The sequence below is a fragment of the Epinephelus moara genome, chromosome 10, assembly GCF_006386435.1.
Source record: "Epinephelus moara isolate mb chromosome 10, YSFRI_EMoa_1.0, whole genome shotgun sequence".
NCBI lineage: Eukaryota > Metazoa > Chordata > Actinopteri > Perciformes > Serranidae > Epinephelus > Epinephelus moara.
This window is the reverse complement of record NC_065515.1, coordinates 13,301,120-13,319,144: the sequence shown is the minus strand read 5'-3', so window position 1 is coordinate 13,319,144 and position 18,025 is coordinate 13,301,120. Positions and strand designations below refer to the sequence as shown.

Below are 18,025 nucleotides of genomic sequence, written 5' to 3'. Positions count from 1 at the left end.
AACAATTTGTTTCTATTTCCTGATCTTTGCTGAGCAACAGTTTTGTGTGAAAGGAATTAAAGTCCTGTCCCAAATATAAGCCTGTTGATTTCAGTGATATAAGCAATTAGTAGCCTGGGCTATTAATTGAAGTTTTACAGTATATCATTGTTTAAAAAAAACAGAATTGTATAAACAAATGTACAAATATCAGGGAAACTCATTTATGCAATATTCACAGGAAATTATCTGCTTTTTCATCCAAATTGCTCATCTTACATAGACACTCTGCATTTATTGCCCTCACTATTTGGCTTAATTGTACAGTTCAGTTGTCTTTTAGTATTATTGTTATACATTGAAAACAACATATGTCCCCTAGTCAGGAGTTGTCACTTTACTTCACTTTAATACTTCACACTTTGCACATTTAAATGGAGAAACCCCTCCATCCAATCACTGCGTCCTCCCACAGATTAACAGTTAACCTGGCAGTCCTCGTGTCTTCGTGTGAGCCTGGACAAAGTGCAAAATACTGTCACCGGTACGCCAAGTGGCTGTACTGCAGAGGTGTGGAGGATAAAGATATAGATGTTAAACATCTAGATTTTTTTTTTTTAAATGATGTCTTCTGGCATGCTTTAAAGTAGATAAGATGATGTCTCTGGAGCTATACAGCAAGGTAAGAGTGACTTTTTATTTTTATTTTTAATGTGATTATTGTACTCTGCTGCAAGGTTTGGCATTTGTATGGTGTTACAAAGATGAGACAGATTATGATGTAAAAACAAACATTGCTAATGATGTGAGTATTGTAGTGTTTGTATGACACATCTGGTATGTGTGTGTCAGCATTTCCCAGTTATAAGAATTTTCATAAAGTGCCTAAATGTTTACCCCTCCTGATTTTTGAGCCAATATGTTACAGTAACTTGTAGATTTGCTCTGATAAAAACTTTTCATCCTTACTTCTGTAAACTTTGTGGTCAATAATGTGTAAAATTGTAAGAAACATAGTGTGAAATTTATCTGTAAAGTGGATACATTAATAAGCGATTTAGATACGTTAGAAGTAGATAATGACTAATCCACGCAGGCAATTTAGAGCAGGATGACCAGTGTTAATTTTTAACACTGTTTAGGAGCCTTTTATGCTGATGGGTGACAAAAATCTTGTCTGGGTGAGGCCAGGAAGTGTTGCATGTACCTGAACAGTGTCAGGACAGAAAATATAATATTATGCAATGGAAGTGTCTTTACTGCTCTCCACAGGGGTCCAGTACATGCTGAGTGTGTTCAACCTGCAGTGTCTCTTTTCCTCTTTATTTAACACATTCCTGAAACAGTTTATTCCATTGTTAGGGGGCGAGTGTGTGGATCCCTGACCCAGATGCAGTTTGGGTGTCAGCCGTGCTCCTCCAGGACTACAGTCCTGGAGACAAACATGTACTGCTGCAGCTCTCTAATGGAAAGGTGAGACACGTAGTACCATTCAAGTGTCATAGTCCTCATAACTATGTCCACTTTAGATTTTTACAAAACACTTTAAGGGCGGCACGGTGGTGTGGTGGTTAGCACTGTTGCCTCACAGCAAGAGGGTTGCCGGTTCGATCCCGGGTGTGGGAGCCCTTCTGTGCGGAGTTTGCATGTTCTCCTCGTGTCAGCGTGGGTTCTCTCCGGGCACTCCGGCTTCCTCCCACAGTCCAAAGACATGCAGATTGGGGACTAGGTTAATTGGTGACTCTAAATTGTCCGTAGGTGTGAATGTGAGTGTGAATGGTTGTCTGTCTCTATGTGTCAGCCCTGTGATAGTCTGGCGACCTGTCCAGGGTGTACCCTGCCTCTCGCCCGATGTCAGCTGGGATAGGCTCCAGCCCCCCCGCGACCCTCAAGAGGATGAAGCGGTTAGAAGATGAATGAATGAATGAATGAAAACACTTTAAATTTCCCACAACAACTCCTAACTTTCTCCTCCATTGGCAGGAGGCACATTACCCAGTGGTGTCCCCCTCTGATCTCCCCCCGCTGGGGAACCCCGACATCCTGGAGGGGGAAAATGATCTGACAGCTCTCAGCTTCCTCCATGAACCTGCCGTTTTGCACAACCTGCGGGTTCGATTCCTGGATTACAGCAGCATCTACACCTACTGTGGTGAGCAACGGACGGGCAAAAGGAAGATTTAGGGAAGTCTAGCTCAAACTGGGATGATTGTCCAACTGAAAGTGGGACAGAAGGTCTTTCAGATTTGTGCTGTCAGCAGACAGCTCCTGTGTGCTTCTGTCTGTATAATTACAGCTCGTAATGTGAACTATATTACAGTAGGTCAAAGGTTGAACCAGGGAGGCGACTCCCTCACTACCACCTGTTAAAGGTGTAATAAAATATTTTCTGTTATGTAGATGATGCAAAGTTTTCTAAACGTCACTCTGCCCATTTAGACAAAATCACATTTTTGTTGTTTTTAAATCTTTGTGGGTTTGTCATGACATTTTTTTAACCTTTAAATCCATATAAAATGAGAAAGGTTGCGTGATAATATTCACTATAGTTATGAGTGACATGTGCTTGCTTTGAGTTAGACTAAAAGTAGAGCAGGTTTTAGAGAATTTTCTTGATTTGGATTTATCTTAGATTGAACTACGAGTGCTAAAGTTAAAGGGACAATTCAACCCAAAATCAAAATACATATTTTTCCTCTTACCTTTAGTTTTTTTTGTGTGAGTTGCTGAGTGTTGGAGATATTGGCCGTAGAAATGTTATATAATGGAACTAGATGGCACTCGGCCTGTGGTGCTGAAAGCGCCAAAAAATAAATTTGAAAAACTCAACAGCAATGTCTCTTTCCAGAAATCATGAAACTCAGGATAATCCACAGACCTTGCTGTGTCCATTTCAGCTGAGCTGTAATGTTAGCTAGTTCAGTGGTGCTACGTGAGCCAGCAGTAGATGCATGCTTCCTTCTGCGTGATGATACAGTTGGTGGGTGTAGTTTGGTAGAATGAAAATAGTTCCTACATGAAACTGCTCACAACAAGGTCTGTGGATTATCTTTCTGGAAAGAGACATTGCTGTTTGAGAGAGGGCGGACATCTCTACATCAGATATGTCCAACACTCCGATTTTTGGGGCGAACTGTCCCTTTAATAGAATTCCAAAATGTTTACTCTTTAAATGAAATGTTTAAATGCATTTTCTATACAGTTGAAAATTATATAGCTATTGTGAAATACTAAATTTTCTTCTTGTGAAAGCTCAGTTCTGTCAATATTCACACTCCCACGCTGATGTAACTTGGTTTTCCTGTCCCTCCAGGTATTGTGTTGGTGGCCATCAATCCCTATGACCAGCTCCCCATATATGGAGAGGAGGTGATAGACGCTTACAGCGGTCAGGACATGGCCGACATGGAACCTCACATCTTTTCTGTGGCTGAGGAAGCCTACCGCACTATGACCAGGTCAGAGGTCAAAGGCTAGAGATCATGTCATGACCATCAGGAACCTTTCAAACAGTAAAACGTACATCAATTAGAATATTCCCTCTACTGTCTTTCTAACTACAAATACACTGTGCGCTATCTGTGTGTGTAGGGAGGAGAAGAACCAGTCTATCATCATCAGTGGAGAGTCTGGCTCGGGGAAAACAGTCTCGGCCAAATTCACCATGCGATACTTTGCTGTGGTCGGAGGAGCAGCTCAGCAGACCAGCGTGGAGGAGAGAGTTCTGGCCTCCAACCCAATAATGGAGGTGATGGATGGTTAAACAATTTCTCACTAAGAAATGAGGAGTTCCCTGTTAATTATTATTATTATTATTTTTAAATACAAACAACACTTTTGCCTACAGTCCATTGGGAATGCTAAAACCACACGTAATGACAACAGCAGTCGTTTTGGGAAGTACATCGAGATCGGCTTTGGCAGAAAAGGGGACATCATCGGAGCAAACATGAGGACATACTTGCTGGAGAAGTCAAGGGTTGTCTTCCAAGTAAGAGTGATATTTAGAATGTAAGAATCCTTCCTATATTAAGATGTGAAATGTTACCTGTCCATGAATATTGTATGTTTATGTGCATGTAAGGCATCAGCAGAGAGGAACTACCACATCTTCTACCAGCTGTGTGCCTCCAGAGAATTACCTGAAATGAGAACCCTTAAACTAGGTGAGAATCAATCACAAACTCTTTCCATTCATGGCTTTAATGACATTTTGTTATTATAATGTCCTTGTTGCATGCCCTCTGTCTGTGCTTTGTGCTTTTCCTGCAGATGCACCTGAGCATTTCCACTACACCAGCCAGGGAGGAGAGATGCAGATTCCTGGAACTGATGATTTGTCGGATTTTGAACGCACTCGCAGTGCTTTCACCGTTCTGGGTAGAGTGTTTGCTCTCACACACACATGCACAGTACATTTATAAGTTTATATAATGGAATCATGTTGTTGATTGAAGGTCAAATAAAAGTGTTGTATTTGTTGAAATTGCAGGTGTGCAGCCTGACCAGCAGATGGAGCTCTTCAGGATCCTGTCAGCTGTTCTGCACCTGGGAAATGTCAACATCCAGGCCAGTGGGAGAAATTCTGACCGGAGTTATATTGATGTAAGAATTTTTTTTTCTCAACTGTCATCCTATTTCCTCTACCAGTGCACATACTGTAACAGGTAGATCTGAGTCCTTTTGTTATCTCTCAGGCAGACGACCGCCCTCTGGCTGTCTTCTCCAAGCTGTTAGGAGTGGAAGGACCTCAGATGGCCCACTGGCTGTGCCATCGCAGACTGGCTGTAGGGGGAGAGATGCTGGTCAAACCCGTGTCCGGCCAGCAGGCTGTAGAGGCCAGAGATGCTTTGGCCAAACATATCTACGGCCAGCTGTTCACATGGACTGTCCAGAGGCTCAACTCTGCTCTGCGCACACAGAGGGGACACACCAAATCCTTTATAGGGGTACTCGACATCTATGGGTGAGTGACACTGGATACCTTATTAAACTTCATAGTTTATTTTATAGTTTAATCTGAAGTGTTTTACTACAGTGGGACTGACAGGTTTTCTCTCCGAGCAGGTTTGAGACCTTTGACCGGAACAGTTTTGAGCAGTTCTGTATAAACTATGCGAATGAAAAACTGCAACAGCAATTCAACAGGGTAAGTCATGGGACAGGCTGAAGTGTCTCTCTGTGTCTCTGTGTACTGGTGTGTGTGTCTACAGCCAGTGTCATCGTACCTGCATATGCAAGTTGCGAAATTACTCTTGTTAAACACTTCAATCAGCCCTATAACCTCTGTATTATACAATAATAATAAACTTTATTTATAGAGCTCTTATCAAACCAAAGTACAAAGTGCATCACTGAGAGAGAAAATGAGTGATAAAATACATGACGGGGGAATAAAAAACAACAACAATAAAATAAACAGGCAACTCAGATAAAATCAGGATATGCATTTAGATAAAAGTATTTTTGGAAGAGACTTTTTCTCGCGTGCCCCGATGGAAACCAGTAAAAGTTAGAATATTTCAGATGTAATAAAAATATAATCAGACAAGCTTTGTTATAATACAGCAACAGATGTTTCTTACCATCATTTTCTTTCACTGATAATGTCCATCTTGATCTAATTTTGCAAGTTAATGTACACTTGATTGCATTTGTGACTTACTCTCACTTTCCTGTGGTGGGGTGTACTTTTTTAGGGGTTTATAGTTTACAAAATCACATTATATTGTGATACTGATTTCAGGCAACAATATTTGTCTCCCTCATAGTTACTAAATGCAGGAGGAAGAGCTGCTCTGTCTCGGCCTTTCTGTTGAGAGCGAAACAAGCACAGTCTGTCCTCCCAGTGTGATAATCTGTTCTTTATAGCAAAGCGTCCTCACTGTGTTTTTATCCTCAGGATGGTGAGGTGTTCTGCCTCTTTTAGCTCTCTTTAAGTTTTATATTTTTATTTTGTGTTTGTCTGCAGCATGTGTTCCACTTGGAGCAGGAGGAGTACATCCGAGAAGAGCTGGCCTGGAGCAGGATCGAGTTCAGTGACAATCAGCAGTGCATCAATCTCATAGAGGGACAACTGGGCCTGTTTGATCTTTTAGACGAGGAGTGCAGGGTCAGTCAGCTGTCACTCTCTCGACTCTCCATGCCTTATTATTTTATCAGTCTTTTCCTCTGTCTGTCGTTACATCTCTCTCTCACACATTTGGCTCAATCCTCACATGAAATAATAATCTTTATTTACACAGCGCTTTTCAAAACAGAGATACAGAGTGCTTACACGACATGAAACCAACAACTTTTAAAAGAACTGATAAAAAACACTTTAGTATATAAAAACGGAGGAAATGAAAGACAGTCTGAATGAACTTAAAACTCAGGTAAAATCAGGAAAGGCTCTCCGATAAAAGTATGTTTAAATAAGGGACTTAAAACTTAACTTAACTTAAAAGCGATCACTGACTCGGCCGACTTGATTTCCTCGGGCAGACTGCTCCAGAGTCTTGGGGCCCTGACTGCAAACGCTCTGTCCCCTTTAGTTTTCAGCCGGGAATTTAAAAGTAATCAGTAAAATCTTAAAATCTATTCTAAAACAAACAGGGAGCCAGTGTAAAGATGATATGTATATGTATATTAACTTAAACATAAACATGTTAGCTGTTATTTTATGCACTGGATCTTTTCTTGATCTTTCAACTCGCTTGTCTCAGTGATGATCTCCCAAACTCCATTCTCAGTAATCATTTCCTGTCCTCATCATCAGATGCCCAAAGGTTCAGATGTGAGCTGGGTGCAGAAGCTGTACGACCAACACCTGACCGGCAAACCTCACCCTCACTTCCAGAAACCTCGCATGTCCAACAGCGCCTTCGTTGTTCTGCACTTTGCTGACACGGTGAGTGATGAAGGTCAACACACAGAAACTGTTGTGAATCTGATTTTGGACTGAGAGTGTTTTTGGGTGTATGTTGTTATTATTAACAGTTTTCTTCTTTCATCAGGTGCAGTATGAATGCGATGGCTTCTTAAACAAGAATCGAGACACAGTCTTTGAGGAGCTCATTAACATCCTCAAAGCAAGTCAGGTAGACATGTGTGACGTATTACATTTCATTCAGTTTCTATGTGACTATGGGATCTTCACTGACTTGTGTTCATGTGTGTGTCAGTCTGAGCTGGTGGCCGAGTTGTTCCAGCAGCAGGGAAATGTTCCCTCTGTGGCTAATGGAAGTGTTCGTTCAGGAAAGAGAGCCATCAGAGAACATAAACTGACAGTGGGCTTCCAGGTGAGATGTTATGTCTCTGTTCTTCAGTTCACTTAAGTTTTGGTGCAGCAGTCTGTCTTAAATGCTGTGTTTTTGGTCCCTCTCAGTTTCGTCAGTCCTTACAGATGCTGATGGACACTCTAAACAGCACCACTCCTCACTACGTCCGCTGCATTAAACCCAACGACCTCAAAGAACCTTTCATGTAGGTTTTGTTTTGCCTGATTTTTGCAAAATATAATGCAAAAGTTAACACATTCGATTTGTGTTTCCCTGACACTGCTGTGTGCACCAAGCAGCCTAACAGCCTTGCTTTGTCAGGTTTGACCCTAAAAGGACAGTCCAGCAGCTGCGAGCCTGCGGGGTGTTGGAGACGATCCGCATCAGTGCTGCAGGTTTTCCATCCAGGTACTGATTAGACACAAAGTCTCTGTAAAACTCTAATTCAATATGAGCACTTAGTCTTTAAAGTAATTTAAAGTAAGTCAAGTCAAAGTAAAGGCCAGGAGGCTGGCAGGAATAATGAATAACATGTACATGCTACTAAGATTCCTTTATACACTAATACTCCACTAATCTTCCAGATGGACGTACGAGGAGTTCTTCTGCAGGTACCGTCTTCTGCTCCCAGGCCCTCAGAACCAGGACCAGGCCCAGGCCTTGTGCAGACGGGCCCTGCCTGAGCTCATCCAGGACCCAGACCAGTACTGCTTTGGAAAGACCAAAGTATTTTTCCGTGCTGGTCAGGTGGCTCTTCTGGAGAGACTGAGAGCTGAGAGGCTGCGTGTTGCTGCTGTGATCATCCAGAGCCGGGTCAGAGGATGGCTGGCACGGATCAGATACACCAGGATCTGCTGGGCAGCTGTCACCATACAGAGATACTGCAGAGGAGCTCTGGCCAGACGGTAAGGAAGATATTAGTGTGTCTCTGTGTGTGAGAGATACATATATATATTCTATCTGGTGTACAAGTTGTTGCAAAATAAAATGTGTGTATATCCTCTACATTACAGTTTAGCACCGCGCTATTTTATTTCTTGAAAGGAAAGTGACAGATTTTTAGAGAAGCTGACCTGTAGGTGATGTGTCTTCCCCTTAGGCAGAGAGAGCAAACCTACCTGCCCCTCCATGCGCCTACATGGAAGGGCAGAGAGGTGCGTTCTCTCTGCCTTAAGGCTTTCCACGTAGGCGCGTTGAAAGCCTTAAGACAGAGAGAACACACCTCTCTGCCCTTCCATGTAGGCGCATGGAAGGGCAGAGAGGCCCCAAAACAGAGCCATATAGCCAAATACAATACTGCAAATGGAAATAAACTTTTCTTTGTCTAAAGTGACCCTGACTGTACTGTTAGTTTGTGTAAATAATCATCTCCAACACAAAACTGCCAGAAACAGCCTTTAAATGTAAATTAAATATTCTACCTTTAAATTTGGCTGCAGACTGGCCCTGACCCTGCGCTACACCAAGGCTGCTTTAGTAATTCAGAAGACTTACCGCATGGTGGTGGTCAGACAGTTGTTCCTCATGATCCGACAGGCCACCATCACCATCCAGGCCTTCACCAGGGGCACACTGGCACGCTGCAGATACAGACTGGTCAGTGTTTAATTACACCCTTAATGCTGCTTGATCTTTTTCTTTGACATTGACCTGTTTCGAAGAGGAGTTAACTGTGAAGTGTGAAGTTGTATAGACATAACCTGATGAAAAATGTAAACCTTATATCTCTCTTCAGTTGTTGGCGGAGCGGGCTGCAGTGTTGCTTCAGGCCAGAGTGCGTGGGTGGTTGGCGAGGCAGGCGTACAGGCGAGTACGCGTGGCAGTGGTGTTCATGCAGTGCTGCGTGCGCCGCAGGGCTGCCAGGAGGGAGCTGATGAAGCTAAAGACGGAGGCCCGCTCAGTGGAGAGGTACAGAGAGCTCAACAAGGGCATGGAGGTCAAACTGATGCAGCTGCAGTTAAAAGCAGACCAGGAGGTGGGTGAAGGGAGTTTGATCCTTGTGAGCGCTTAAACATTTGTTTCAAGATTTTTATCTTTCATTCACACAGTAAAGTTGTATATGTATGCGTCCAGGCCAGGGAGAGTGCAGCTTTGAGGGAGACCCTGCATGCAGAGCGAGAGGCCAGCAGTGTTGAGCTCGAGGCTCTGAGGGCGATGATACAGAAACTAGAGAGCCAGATACAGGAGAAGCCTCAGCCTGGTCCCGTCATCAGCGAGAAGGAGATGGAGGAAAGACGGAGAGCTGAGGAGAAGGCTGCCCAGGAGATCCTTCAGCTCACACAAGTAGGTCCACCAACCCCAGAATAACCTGACATATTTTACACCATGCTGGTGTTTGTGTTATTATTAAACATGAAGAATGCAGGATTTCTTATAATAAACATTTTCTTTTGCCTGACCAGCTGTTGCAAGCTTACTTAATTTTGATGGAGGAGTTTTAGTCGTTTATTCTTATTTTTCAAGGAATTACAAGCCCTGAAGAGAGAGAAGGACAGTTTCTGCAAAGAAAGAGAGGATCTCAGTGCTCGCCTGCTTGAACAAGAAAAAGCTCAAGAAGGTAAGGTCTCACTTTATAGCATTGTTTCATAGGTAAACCCTTTGTCTTCTCTCATCCTGTGTTTTTCTTCTTCTCCATGTGTGTGCAGAGTGTGTGGATCAGGCTGCGTCTCAGGCGAGTGCAGCTCTGAGGGCGGAGCTGGATGAGGAGAGGAGAAAGTATCAGGGTCTCCTGAGAGAGTTCACCAGACTGGAACAGAGATACGACAACCTCAGGGAGATGAGTCTGCTCACCGAGGTTCAGAACTACACCTACAGACACACTTAAATACTTTTATAGAAATATATTTTTGGTTTAAAATTCCCGTCGTGGACGCTAAGGGTATGTTTTTCCTCCTCTCAACAGCGCACCAAGGGCCACAGAAGGACGGACTCCACTCAGAGTCTGAGCTTGGAGCCTCTTTCTCCTCTCTCGCCCTCCCCCACTCCGCTGTCACCCCAGTCTCTCACCCCACTCTCACTGTCACCCTTCCCATCTGCCTTCCCTTCCCCGGAGGAGGTCCGCAGGGTCAGCGTGACGTCTCACTGCTTGGAGAGGAGAGTCTCAGTCTGGAGCTGCGACACGCCAATGGTGAGGGAATGTAGGAGTCCAAAACTCAAAGGGAAATGTCACGAAACTTCCCTCAAGTTTGGTGGCAAAAACATTTTTTCTTTTCACCCCCTTATGATGATGCTCACTGTGTGTATGCCTGGGTGCTTTTCCAACTTGCTACATAATCTCATCATGTCAGGCAATAAAATGTCACACTGTGTTCATGTTTGCGTCGGCAGGACCAGTTGATGGAGAGGATGGACGTGGCCAAAGACCCGACAGTGAAGATGAAAGGAGAGGACCTGGCACACGCTTACGATGCTGTACGAGTGGCCAACAAGTCAGTCTGTCACTCGTGTATCAACTTACTTCCCCTTGAATTTAAAGGTCCAGTGTGTAGGATTTAGGGGGACATGTTAGCAGAAATGGTATTTGATATTCATAACTATGATTTCATTAGTTTATAATCACCTGAAACTATGAATTGTTGTGTTGTCGTTATCTTAGAATAAGTCATTATCTACATACGGAGCTGGTCCTCTTCCATGTAGTCTGCCTTGTTGTTTCTACAGTAGCTCAGAACAGAAAAATGATAGGGCAATTGGCGTTTTCACATTGGCCACCACCTCTTCCTGACTGGACGCGATGCAAGTGAGCCAGCGAGTGAACATTTGATTGTTTTAGTGTTTCCCAGTGAAAAAGTCCTAACCTTCTCTGTTGCTTGTTTGAGACACCACCTTCCCTGGCTTTATTTTGGCAAAGCTTTACACACCTACAACCTATTTTCTGAGCAACAGCAAGCCACCCCTAGGCTCCATCAGGGCTCGATAGGCTCCCTGAATGTTGCTGCTCGTAATATATCTGGACGCTGCTCCGCCAGAGTTCGTTAGGAAGAGGTATGCGCTTGGCACACAGGAGTTTTAGTTGGTTGCAATGTTGCACCGTCACCGCTAGATGCCACTAAATCCTACACACTACACTTTAATGCTGTGATTAATATAAGTGGATGAACTCTATGACCCTCTTCCCCTCATCTGTGTCAGGTTTCTGGAGAGCCAGCTGCGTAGCCAGCGCAGTCAGAGGGAGGAGGAGCTGGAGGCTCTGAGGTGCCAGCTTAGTCAAGCGATCTCTAGCTCTTCCTCTGCTGCACAGAGACAGGTATTGACTTATGAAGGCAGTCATCTGTGGTGCATGACGCATTCTGCTACAATGAAAAAATGAGTAGATGAACCCTTATGGTCTTTGTTTCAGCACATATGTTGATGTTGCACCTTTTCTTCCACTGACTTTTAAAGTGCCTTACCTTTCCCCTACCACTTCTCTCCGACATAATCACTCTACAGTTTATAAAGATAGAGCCAGAAGATTGCAGCTGTTGTTAATCTTGTTGAAAAGTTGAAGCGTCTCCGACTGTTTCTACTGAAAATCAGTCAGAGCATTAGCTATAAGCCACAAATCCTAAATGTGAGTGTGTGTGTGTGTGTGTGTGTGTGTGCGCGAAGAAACTGCAGGAGCTACTGGAGGCCAGAGAGCAGGAGTGTGTCAGACTGAGGAGAGAGCTGAAGGAGCTTAAAAACACAGTGTCACTCAGACGACTCCTGACTCAAGGTATGATTTCATGAGAAGCTTTAATTCAGAGCTTTTGCTTTGCTATGCATTTTCAGAATACAGTTTTTTTTCTCTTCATCACTGAAAAACGATGCCAAAATACACCAAAGAGCAGATGAGTAAACACTTATTATTAGAGAAATATCAACATTAGATCATGAATACAACACTTTAAGTTCATCTCTGCAGTTTTTCTGCTGGTGCTGCTGTTTCCGTTGTTCATGTTGTGATGTTTTCTTTTCCCAGTTCTCCCATCAGCTCTCACCCCAGAGACGCTGTCCTCTCCCTCTCGACCGAAGCCAACAGTCACTGGTTTGCTGGAATGTAGGAAAAGAGATGAAACCAAGCTCATGAAGAACCTCATCACAGGTGAAACAGTAAACACAAGCATTTAAACTTTCATATAGAAAACTCACAAAAGTAATTCGCATCAGGGCTTTAGTAGAAACATATAACTCTTTGTAAGTATGTAAGTTTAGTGGCCCAAGGCACACCAAAGGGCAAGCCAAAATTTCAAGGCACACCTGTATCTATATCTGTGCACAAAAGCTTCTATTAACGTGTGTTATCACGCTTATCATGACGTAAGACAAAAACGAAAAAAGAAAACATAAGACATGTAATCTTCATGATACTGTCTACTTCTTTTTTCATTCGGTGGTAGGGCGTCTTTGCTGGTGTAATTTGCTCTGTACAGTAAAGCGATCCATTGTCCCGCTCATGGCTTTCTCCTTTTAAATGTTATCATCCCTCACACTGGCTGTCGATATGTCACACACTTATAATTCCCACATGCGGATGTTGACAAATAGGTCCCCCGTGGAGGATTTTTAAATTAAATTAAACAGCTTTTTTTTTTCTTAGCTACACTCACATGGTATGTTTTGTTCAAAACCCAAAAACTATCGATTGCTATCACATAAGACAAAGAAAAGAATCCTCACAATTTATTGATTTGATATTTTGTGAAAAAAAATAGTTTTAAATAGTTTGTGTAAATACCTGGTCTGCATCATATTTCTCAACAAAGTTTTATGATGTCATCCTCCTAAAAAACATTTTAAAATTCCTGGAACAAAATCCTTAATTTCAATATAGTGATTCATTGAATTAAATTAGTTAGTCTTCTTTTATTAAATCAAATTTTTCATGACAGATAGAATTTATGGTGCTGCTGGACTGCCCCGTTAATACAGATGCATACCCCTATTTGTGTGTGACAAGTGGGGGAGCAAACAATTTTTTGACACAAAAACATGATATGAATTTTGGAAGCAATTACATCTTTTTCAATACATTTTGACTTTTGGACTTTACCATGTTCTGGAGTTTTTGGAAATGTTTGGATCAGACGAGTCAGAAACAACCCTACTCAGCGACCACTGGAATCTGATTCTACAAATTGTATATCGCTAATAATATTAGTGCAGCCTAATCTTTATCTGCAGCTGTGCAGAAATACTGTGTCGAAACAGAATTAATAACCATTCAACAAAAAAAGTTGTGCAGCATTCAAATGTTAATTATGAATAAAGCTTTGAAGCTTCCAGCTGGTACAGACCTGTTGGAAACATCCAGCAAACACTGAAAAATGACTATATTGTTTATTTGAATGACTCATAGTCTCCTACAACAGCAAGGAGATTCTTTAAAGGCTTTAGAAACACTTCAGTAGATCACACTTTATTAGCCTTGCCTCTGAGGTTAATGTGATGCACAAAAATAAACTTTAACTTCCACTAACTCTACCACTCTGACAAATATGACCTGGCCATGTTCACTCTGCCATCGCTGCTCTCTCTGTCCGTGGTCCAGACATCCGTGTTGACAGCGCCCTGTCTCTGCCGCCTGGCCTGGCTGCCAGCGTGCTCTTCCTGTGCGTTCGTCAGGCTGACTGTAACGGAGACCAAACTCACACCCGCTCACTTTGCAGCGCAGCTGTCACCGCTATGAAGGCAGCTCTGAAGGTAACCACAGTCTGCTTGGTGCACCATATGGCTGAGGTTTAATGTGTAAGGGCAGATCACATCATGTCACTTACAGAGAGGCACTGACAGCTGACTTTGAACCACTTTCATGTGATTGTGGAGGATTGTTTTGTCCAACAGTCTGGCCACTGTGGACAAAGTAAACCACAGCAAAGCCCACAGACCTCACACACACACACATACACATAATAGCAAAGAGATATTTTTAATTTCATCACATTAATGTTGATCTCTGAGTGACAGTATAACCTTTTGTCTTTCTGTCTGTCCATGCAGAAACATAATAATGATGTAGATATGACAGCTCTGTGGTTGAAGAACACCTGTCTGTTGCATGACCTGTTGACCCAACACTCCCCAAAACAGGTTGGATGAACTTGCATTTATTAATCTTTTGCAATTTATTGACTTAGAGCATCGTTGTTGTAAAATTGACTACATGAATAAATGGTTGAATTGATTGCTTTTCAGGCCCTTGATTCAGATGAACTGGTCCCACTGAACACTGATCTGAGTGACCTGATCCGTGCCCTGAGTGACCTCTGCATCCAGGCCTATCAGCAGCTCCTCTCCATCACTGAAAAACGCCTCCAAAACATCATAGGTACTGCCAAAATGAAGGGAACACTGATGCTGTCAATGCTCTCTCCTTTACTGCTCCTTTATCATAACTTTTACTCCCTCTCATCATCCTCAGTCCCCTCTCTGTTGGAGAGTGAGACCATACCAGGTCTGTCTGGCTCGGCAGTAAAGTTGGGAATGTCCAGAAAGCGAGCAGGCTCGGACCCCAGGACCGTGGGAGGCGATGCTCCTACTATGGCGGCGGTGCTGAGGGAGCTGGGAGCACTTCACACAGCTTTGTCCCGTCAGGATCTGCCCCCAACACAGATGGAGCAGGCCTTCCACCAGATCACCTACCTCATCTCTGCCTCTGCTCTCAACAGCCTGCTGCTGAGGAAAGACATGTGCTGCTGGAGCCGTGGCGTGCAAATACGGTAGAAATATACACAGATTAATCTGCATATATGCAAAATATTTTATATTATATAAAAACATGCAGTTGTATACATATATCCTGCTATATCATATCGATTGAACTTTGTAATCCAGTTCTTTGAAGCTAAAACTATTTTCCTTTTTGCAATGTAAAGGGGGCAAAATTTGTCTGTGTTGGATCACATGAAAAAAAAAGTCTTTTCAATCTCATTCCACATTAAACTGCTGAGTTTGCCACTGAAATCACATGATAATGTTGTAGTGTAATATACGTTGACCTTTTTTATATTTTGACAAAAAACAATACTATGAAATTTTTCATGATATTTTCACGACATACTATACTGTGACGTTTTTATGATATTTGGACGACAAACTATACTATGACATTTTTTATGATATTTGGACGACAAACTATACTTTGACGTTTTTCATGATATTCTGACGACATAATATACTATGATGTTTTTTATGATATTTTGATGACATACTATGAAAAACGTCATAGTATAGTATGTCGTCAAAAAATCATAAAAAACATCATAGTATAGTATGTTGTCAGAATATTATGAAAAACGTCATAGTATAGTCAGTGTAATATACGTTGACCTTTTTTATGATATTTTGACAAAAACAATACTATGAAATTTTTCATGATATTTTCACGACAGCACTATGACATTTTTTACGATATTTTGATGACATACTATACTATGACGTTTTTTATGATAGTTTGACGACATACTATACTATGACTTTTTTTACGATATTTTGATGACATACTATACTATGACGTTTTTTATGATAGTTTGACGACATACTATACTATGACTTTTTTACGATATTTTGATGACATACTATACTATGATGTTTTTATGATATTTTGATGACATACTATACTATGATGTTTTTATGATATTTTGATGACATACTATACTATGACGTTTTTTATGATATTTGGAAGACATCAGTGTCCAAAATGAACTTTTTGACTCACCGGCCAAATGGCTAGTGAATGTTCAAACTTTACCAGCCACTCAATAGATTACCATTGTTTTTTTGGCTGGTGAGTGAAGCAAGGTTACTGGCCACTTGCTTATTTTACTAGCATTTGGCTAGTGGCTAGTGTTAATTTTGGACCCTGGAAGACATACTATACCATGACATTTTTTATGATATTTTGGCGACATACTATACTATGACATTTTTTATTATATTTTGACGACATACTATACTATGACATTTTTTATTATATTTTGACGACATACTATACTATGACATTTTTCATGATATTTTGATGACAAACTATACAACATTATTTATGATATTCTGACGACATAATATACTATGACATTTTTTATGATATGTTGACGACAAACTATACTATGACATTTTTTATGATATTCTGACGACATACTATACTATGACATTTTTTATGATATTTTGACGACATACTATACTATGACATTTTTCATGATATTTTGATGACAAACTATAGGACATTATTTATGATATTCTGACGACATACTATACTATGACATTTTTTATGATATTTTGATGACATACTATACTATGACATTTTTTATGATATGTTGACGACAAACTATACTATGACATTTTTTTTATGATATTTTGACGACATACTATACTATGAAATTTTTTATGATATTTTGACAACATACTATACTGTGATGTTTTTTATGATATTCTGACGACACACTATACTATGACGTTTTTCATAATATTTTGACAACATACTATACTATGACATTTTTTTTATGATATTTGGACGACATACTATACTATGACATTTTTTATGATATTTTGACGAAAAACAATACTATGAAATTTTTCATGATATTTTGACGACATACTATACTGTGACATTTTTTATGATATTTTGACAACATACTATACTATGACATTTTTTATGATATTTGGACGACAAACAAAATAAACATTGTTTATGATATTTTGACAACATACCATACTATGACATTTTTTATGATATTTGGACGACAAACTATACTATGACGTTTTTCATGATATTCTGACGACATAATATACTATGTTTTTTATGATATTTTGATGACATACTATGAAAAACGTCATAGTATAGTATGTTGTCAGAATATTATGAAAAACGTCATAGTATAGTTTGTTGTCAAAATATCATAAACAATGTCATAGTATAGCCACAAACAGCCACAGCATCAGATAGGGAGTATATATTCAGCATCTGTCATCTTAGAAAAGTCAAAAGAAAAGAAACAGAGTGAGACCGCGAGAGAGAAAGAGAGCGCGCGCGCGCACGAGAGAAACGCAACATTGATTTACAATGTGACCTCCTCCCAGACTACCTTTGCATCATCAGCCCGTGGAGGTCTGCTCGCAGTTCCGTATATTCGGACACTGTGAGCTTGGACCTCCCGGACCAAAACATCAGTTTCCTCCTGGGAGAAGTTTGGCCGTCTGACGCTGCTGCTCTCTTCTGCCATGGCGAAATGAGTAAACTCTCATTACGCCTTCACGCGGCGCATTTAAGAGCGAGGAGAGGGGCTCATTTGATTGGTGTGATGTGTGTAAAACCCACTCCACGCCTTCTCTCCTCCCTCTTTCGGACTTGCGCCGGTAGGAGAGACGGAGGTGGGATAGAGGAGTAGCTGCGCCAGGCGCACGGTGTGCCAAACTTACAAAATCCGCCTGGCCACACCCAGTTGGCGAAGCGCAGGTGCGCTGCGCCCCCGCCGCGCCCGGTCTGCGAAACTGGAGCCCCATGACTCACCGGCCAAATGGCTAGTGAGTTTCATGATATTTTGACGACATACTATACTATGACATTTTTTATGATTTTTGGACGACATACTTTACTATGACGTTTTTATGATATTTTGGATGACATACTATACTATGACATTTTTTAGGATATTTTGACGACATACTATACTATGATGTTTTTATGATATTTTTGACGACATACTATACTATGACATTTTTTATGATTTTTGGACGACATACTTTACTATGACGTTTTTATGATATTTTGGATGACATACTATACTATGACATTTTTTAGGATATTTTGACGACATACTATACTATGA

General features: G+C 41.3%; 1 protein-coding gene across 1 annotated transcript in view; it reads left to right on the top strand.

The window, feature by feature from the left end:
- The first annotated feature begins 634 nt into the window (after window positions 1-634).
- The window catches only part of si:dkey-110c1.10 (unconventional myosin-Vb), a 30,001-nt gene continuing 12,610 nt past the window's right edge, over window positions 635-18,025 (top strand). Inside the window, exons 1-32 of the mRNA XM_050055837.1 lie at window positions 635-661; window positions 1,342-1,452; window positions 1,963-2,131; window positions 3,293-3,437; window positions 3,571-3,727; window positions 3,827-3,970; window positions 4,064-4,145; window positions 4,252-4,359; window positions 4,472-4,584; window positions 4,677-4,945; window positions 5,047-5,128; window positions 5,951-6,091; window positions 6,740-6,871; window positions 6,978-7,076; window positions 7,152-7,262; window positions 7,349-7,446; window positions 7,563-7,649; window positions 7,826-8,146; window positions 8,681-8,837; window positions 8,977-9,216; window positions 9,315-9,524; window positions 9,705-9,798; window positions 9,887-10,035; window positions 10,144-10,368; window positions 10,569-10,669; window positions 11,373-11,487; window positions 11,832-11,937; window positions 12,184-12,306; window positions 13,753-13,904; window positions 14,202-14,291; window positions 14,397-14,529; window positions 14,623-14,920. Of these exons, the coding sequence (XP_049911794.1) occupies window positions 635-661; window positions 1,342-1,452; window positions 1,963-2,131; window positions 3,293-3,437; window positions 3,571-3,727; window positions 3,827-3,970; window positions 4,064-4,145; window positions 4,252-4,359; window positions 4,472-4,584; window positions 4,677-4,945; window positions 5,047-5,128; window positions 5,951-6,091; window positions 6,740-6,871; window positions 6,978-7,076; window positions 7,152-7,262; window positions 7,349-7,446; window positions 7,563-7,649; window positions 7,826-8,146; window positions 8,681-8,837; window positions 8,977-9,216; window positions 9,315-9,524; window positions 9,705-9,798; window positions 9,887-10,035; window positions 10,144-10,368; window positions 10,569-10,669; window positions 11,373-11,487; window positions 11,832-11,937; window positions 12,184-12,306; window positions 13,753-13,904; window positions 14,202-14,291; window positions 14,397-14,529; window positions 14,623-14,920 (4,589 nt within the window). The remainder of the gene's footprint in view (window positions 662-1,341; window positions 1,453-1,962; window positions 2,132-3,292; window positions 3,438-3,570; window positions 3,728-3,826; window positions 3,971-4,063; window positions 4,146-4,251; window positions 4,360-4,471; window positions 4,585-4,676; window positions 4,946-5,046; window positions 5,129-5,950; window positions 6,092-6,739; window positions 6,872-6,977; window positions 7,077-7,151; window positions 7,263-7,348; window positions 7,447-7,562; window positions 7,650-7,825; window positions 8,147-8,680; window positions 8,838-8,976; window positions 9,217-9,314; window positions 9,525-9,704; window positions 9,799-9,886; window positions 10,036-10,143; window positions 10,369-10,568; window positions 10,670-11,372; window positions 11,488-11,831; window positions 11,938-12,183; window positions 12,307-13,752; window positions 13,905-14,201; window positions 14,292-14,396; window positions 14,530-14,622; window positions 14,921-18,025) is intronic.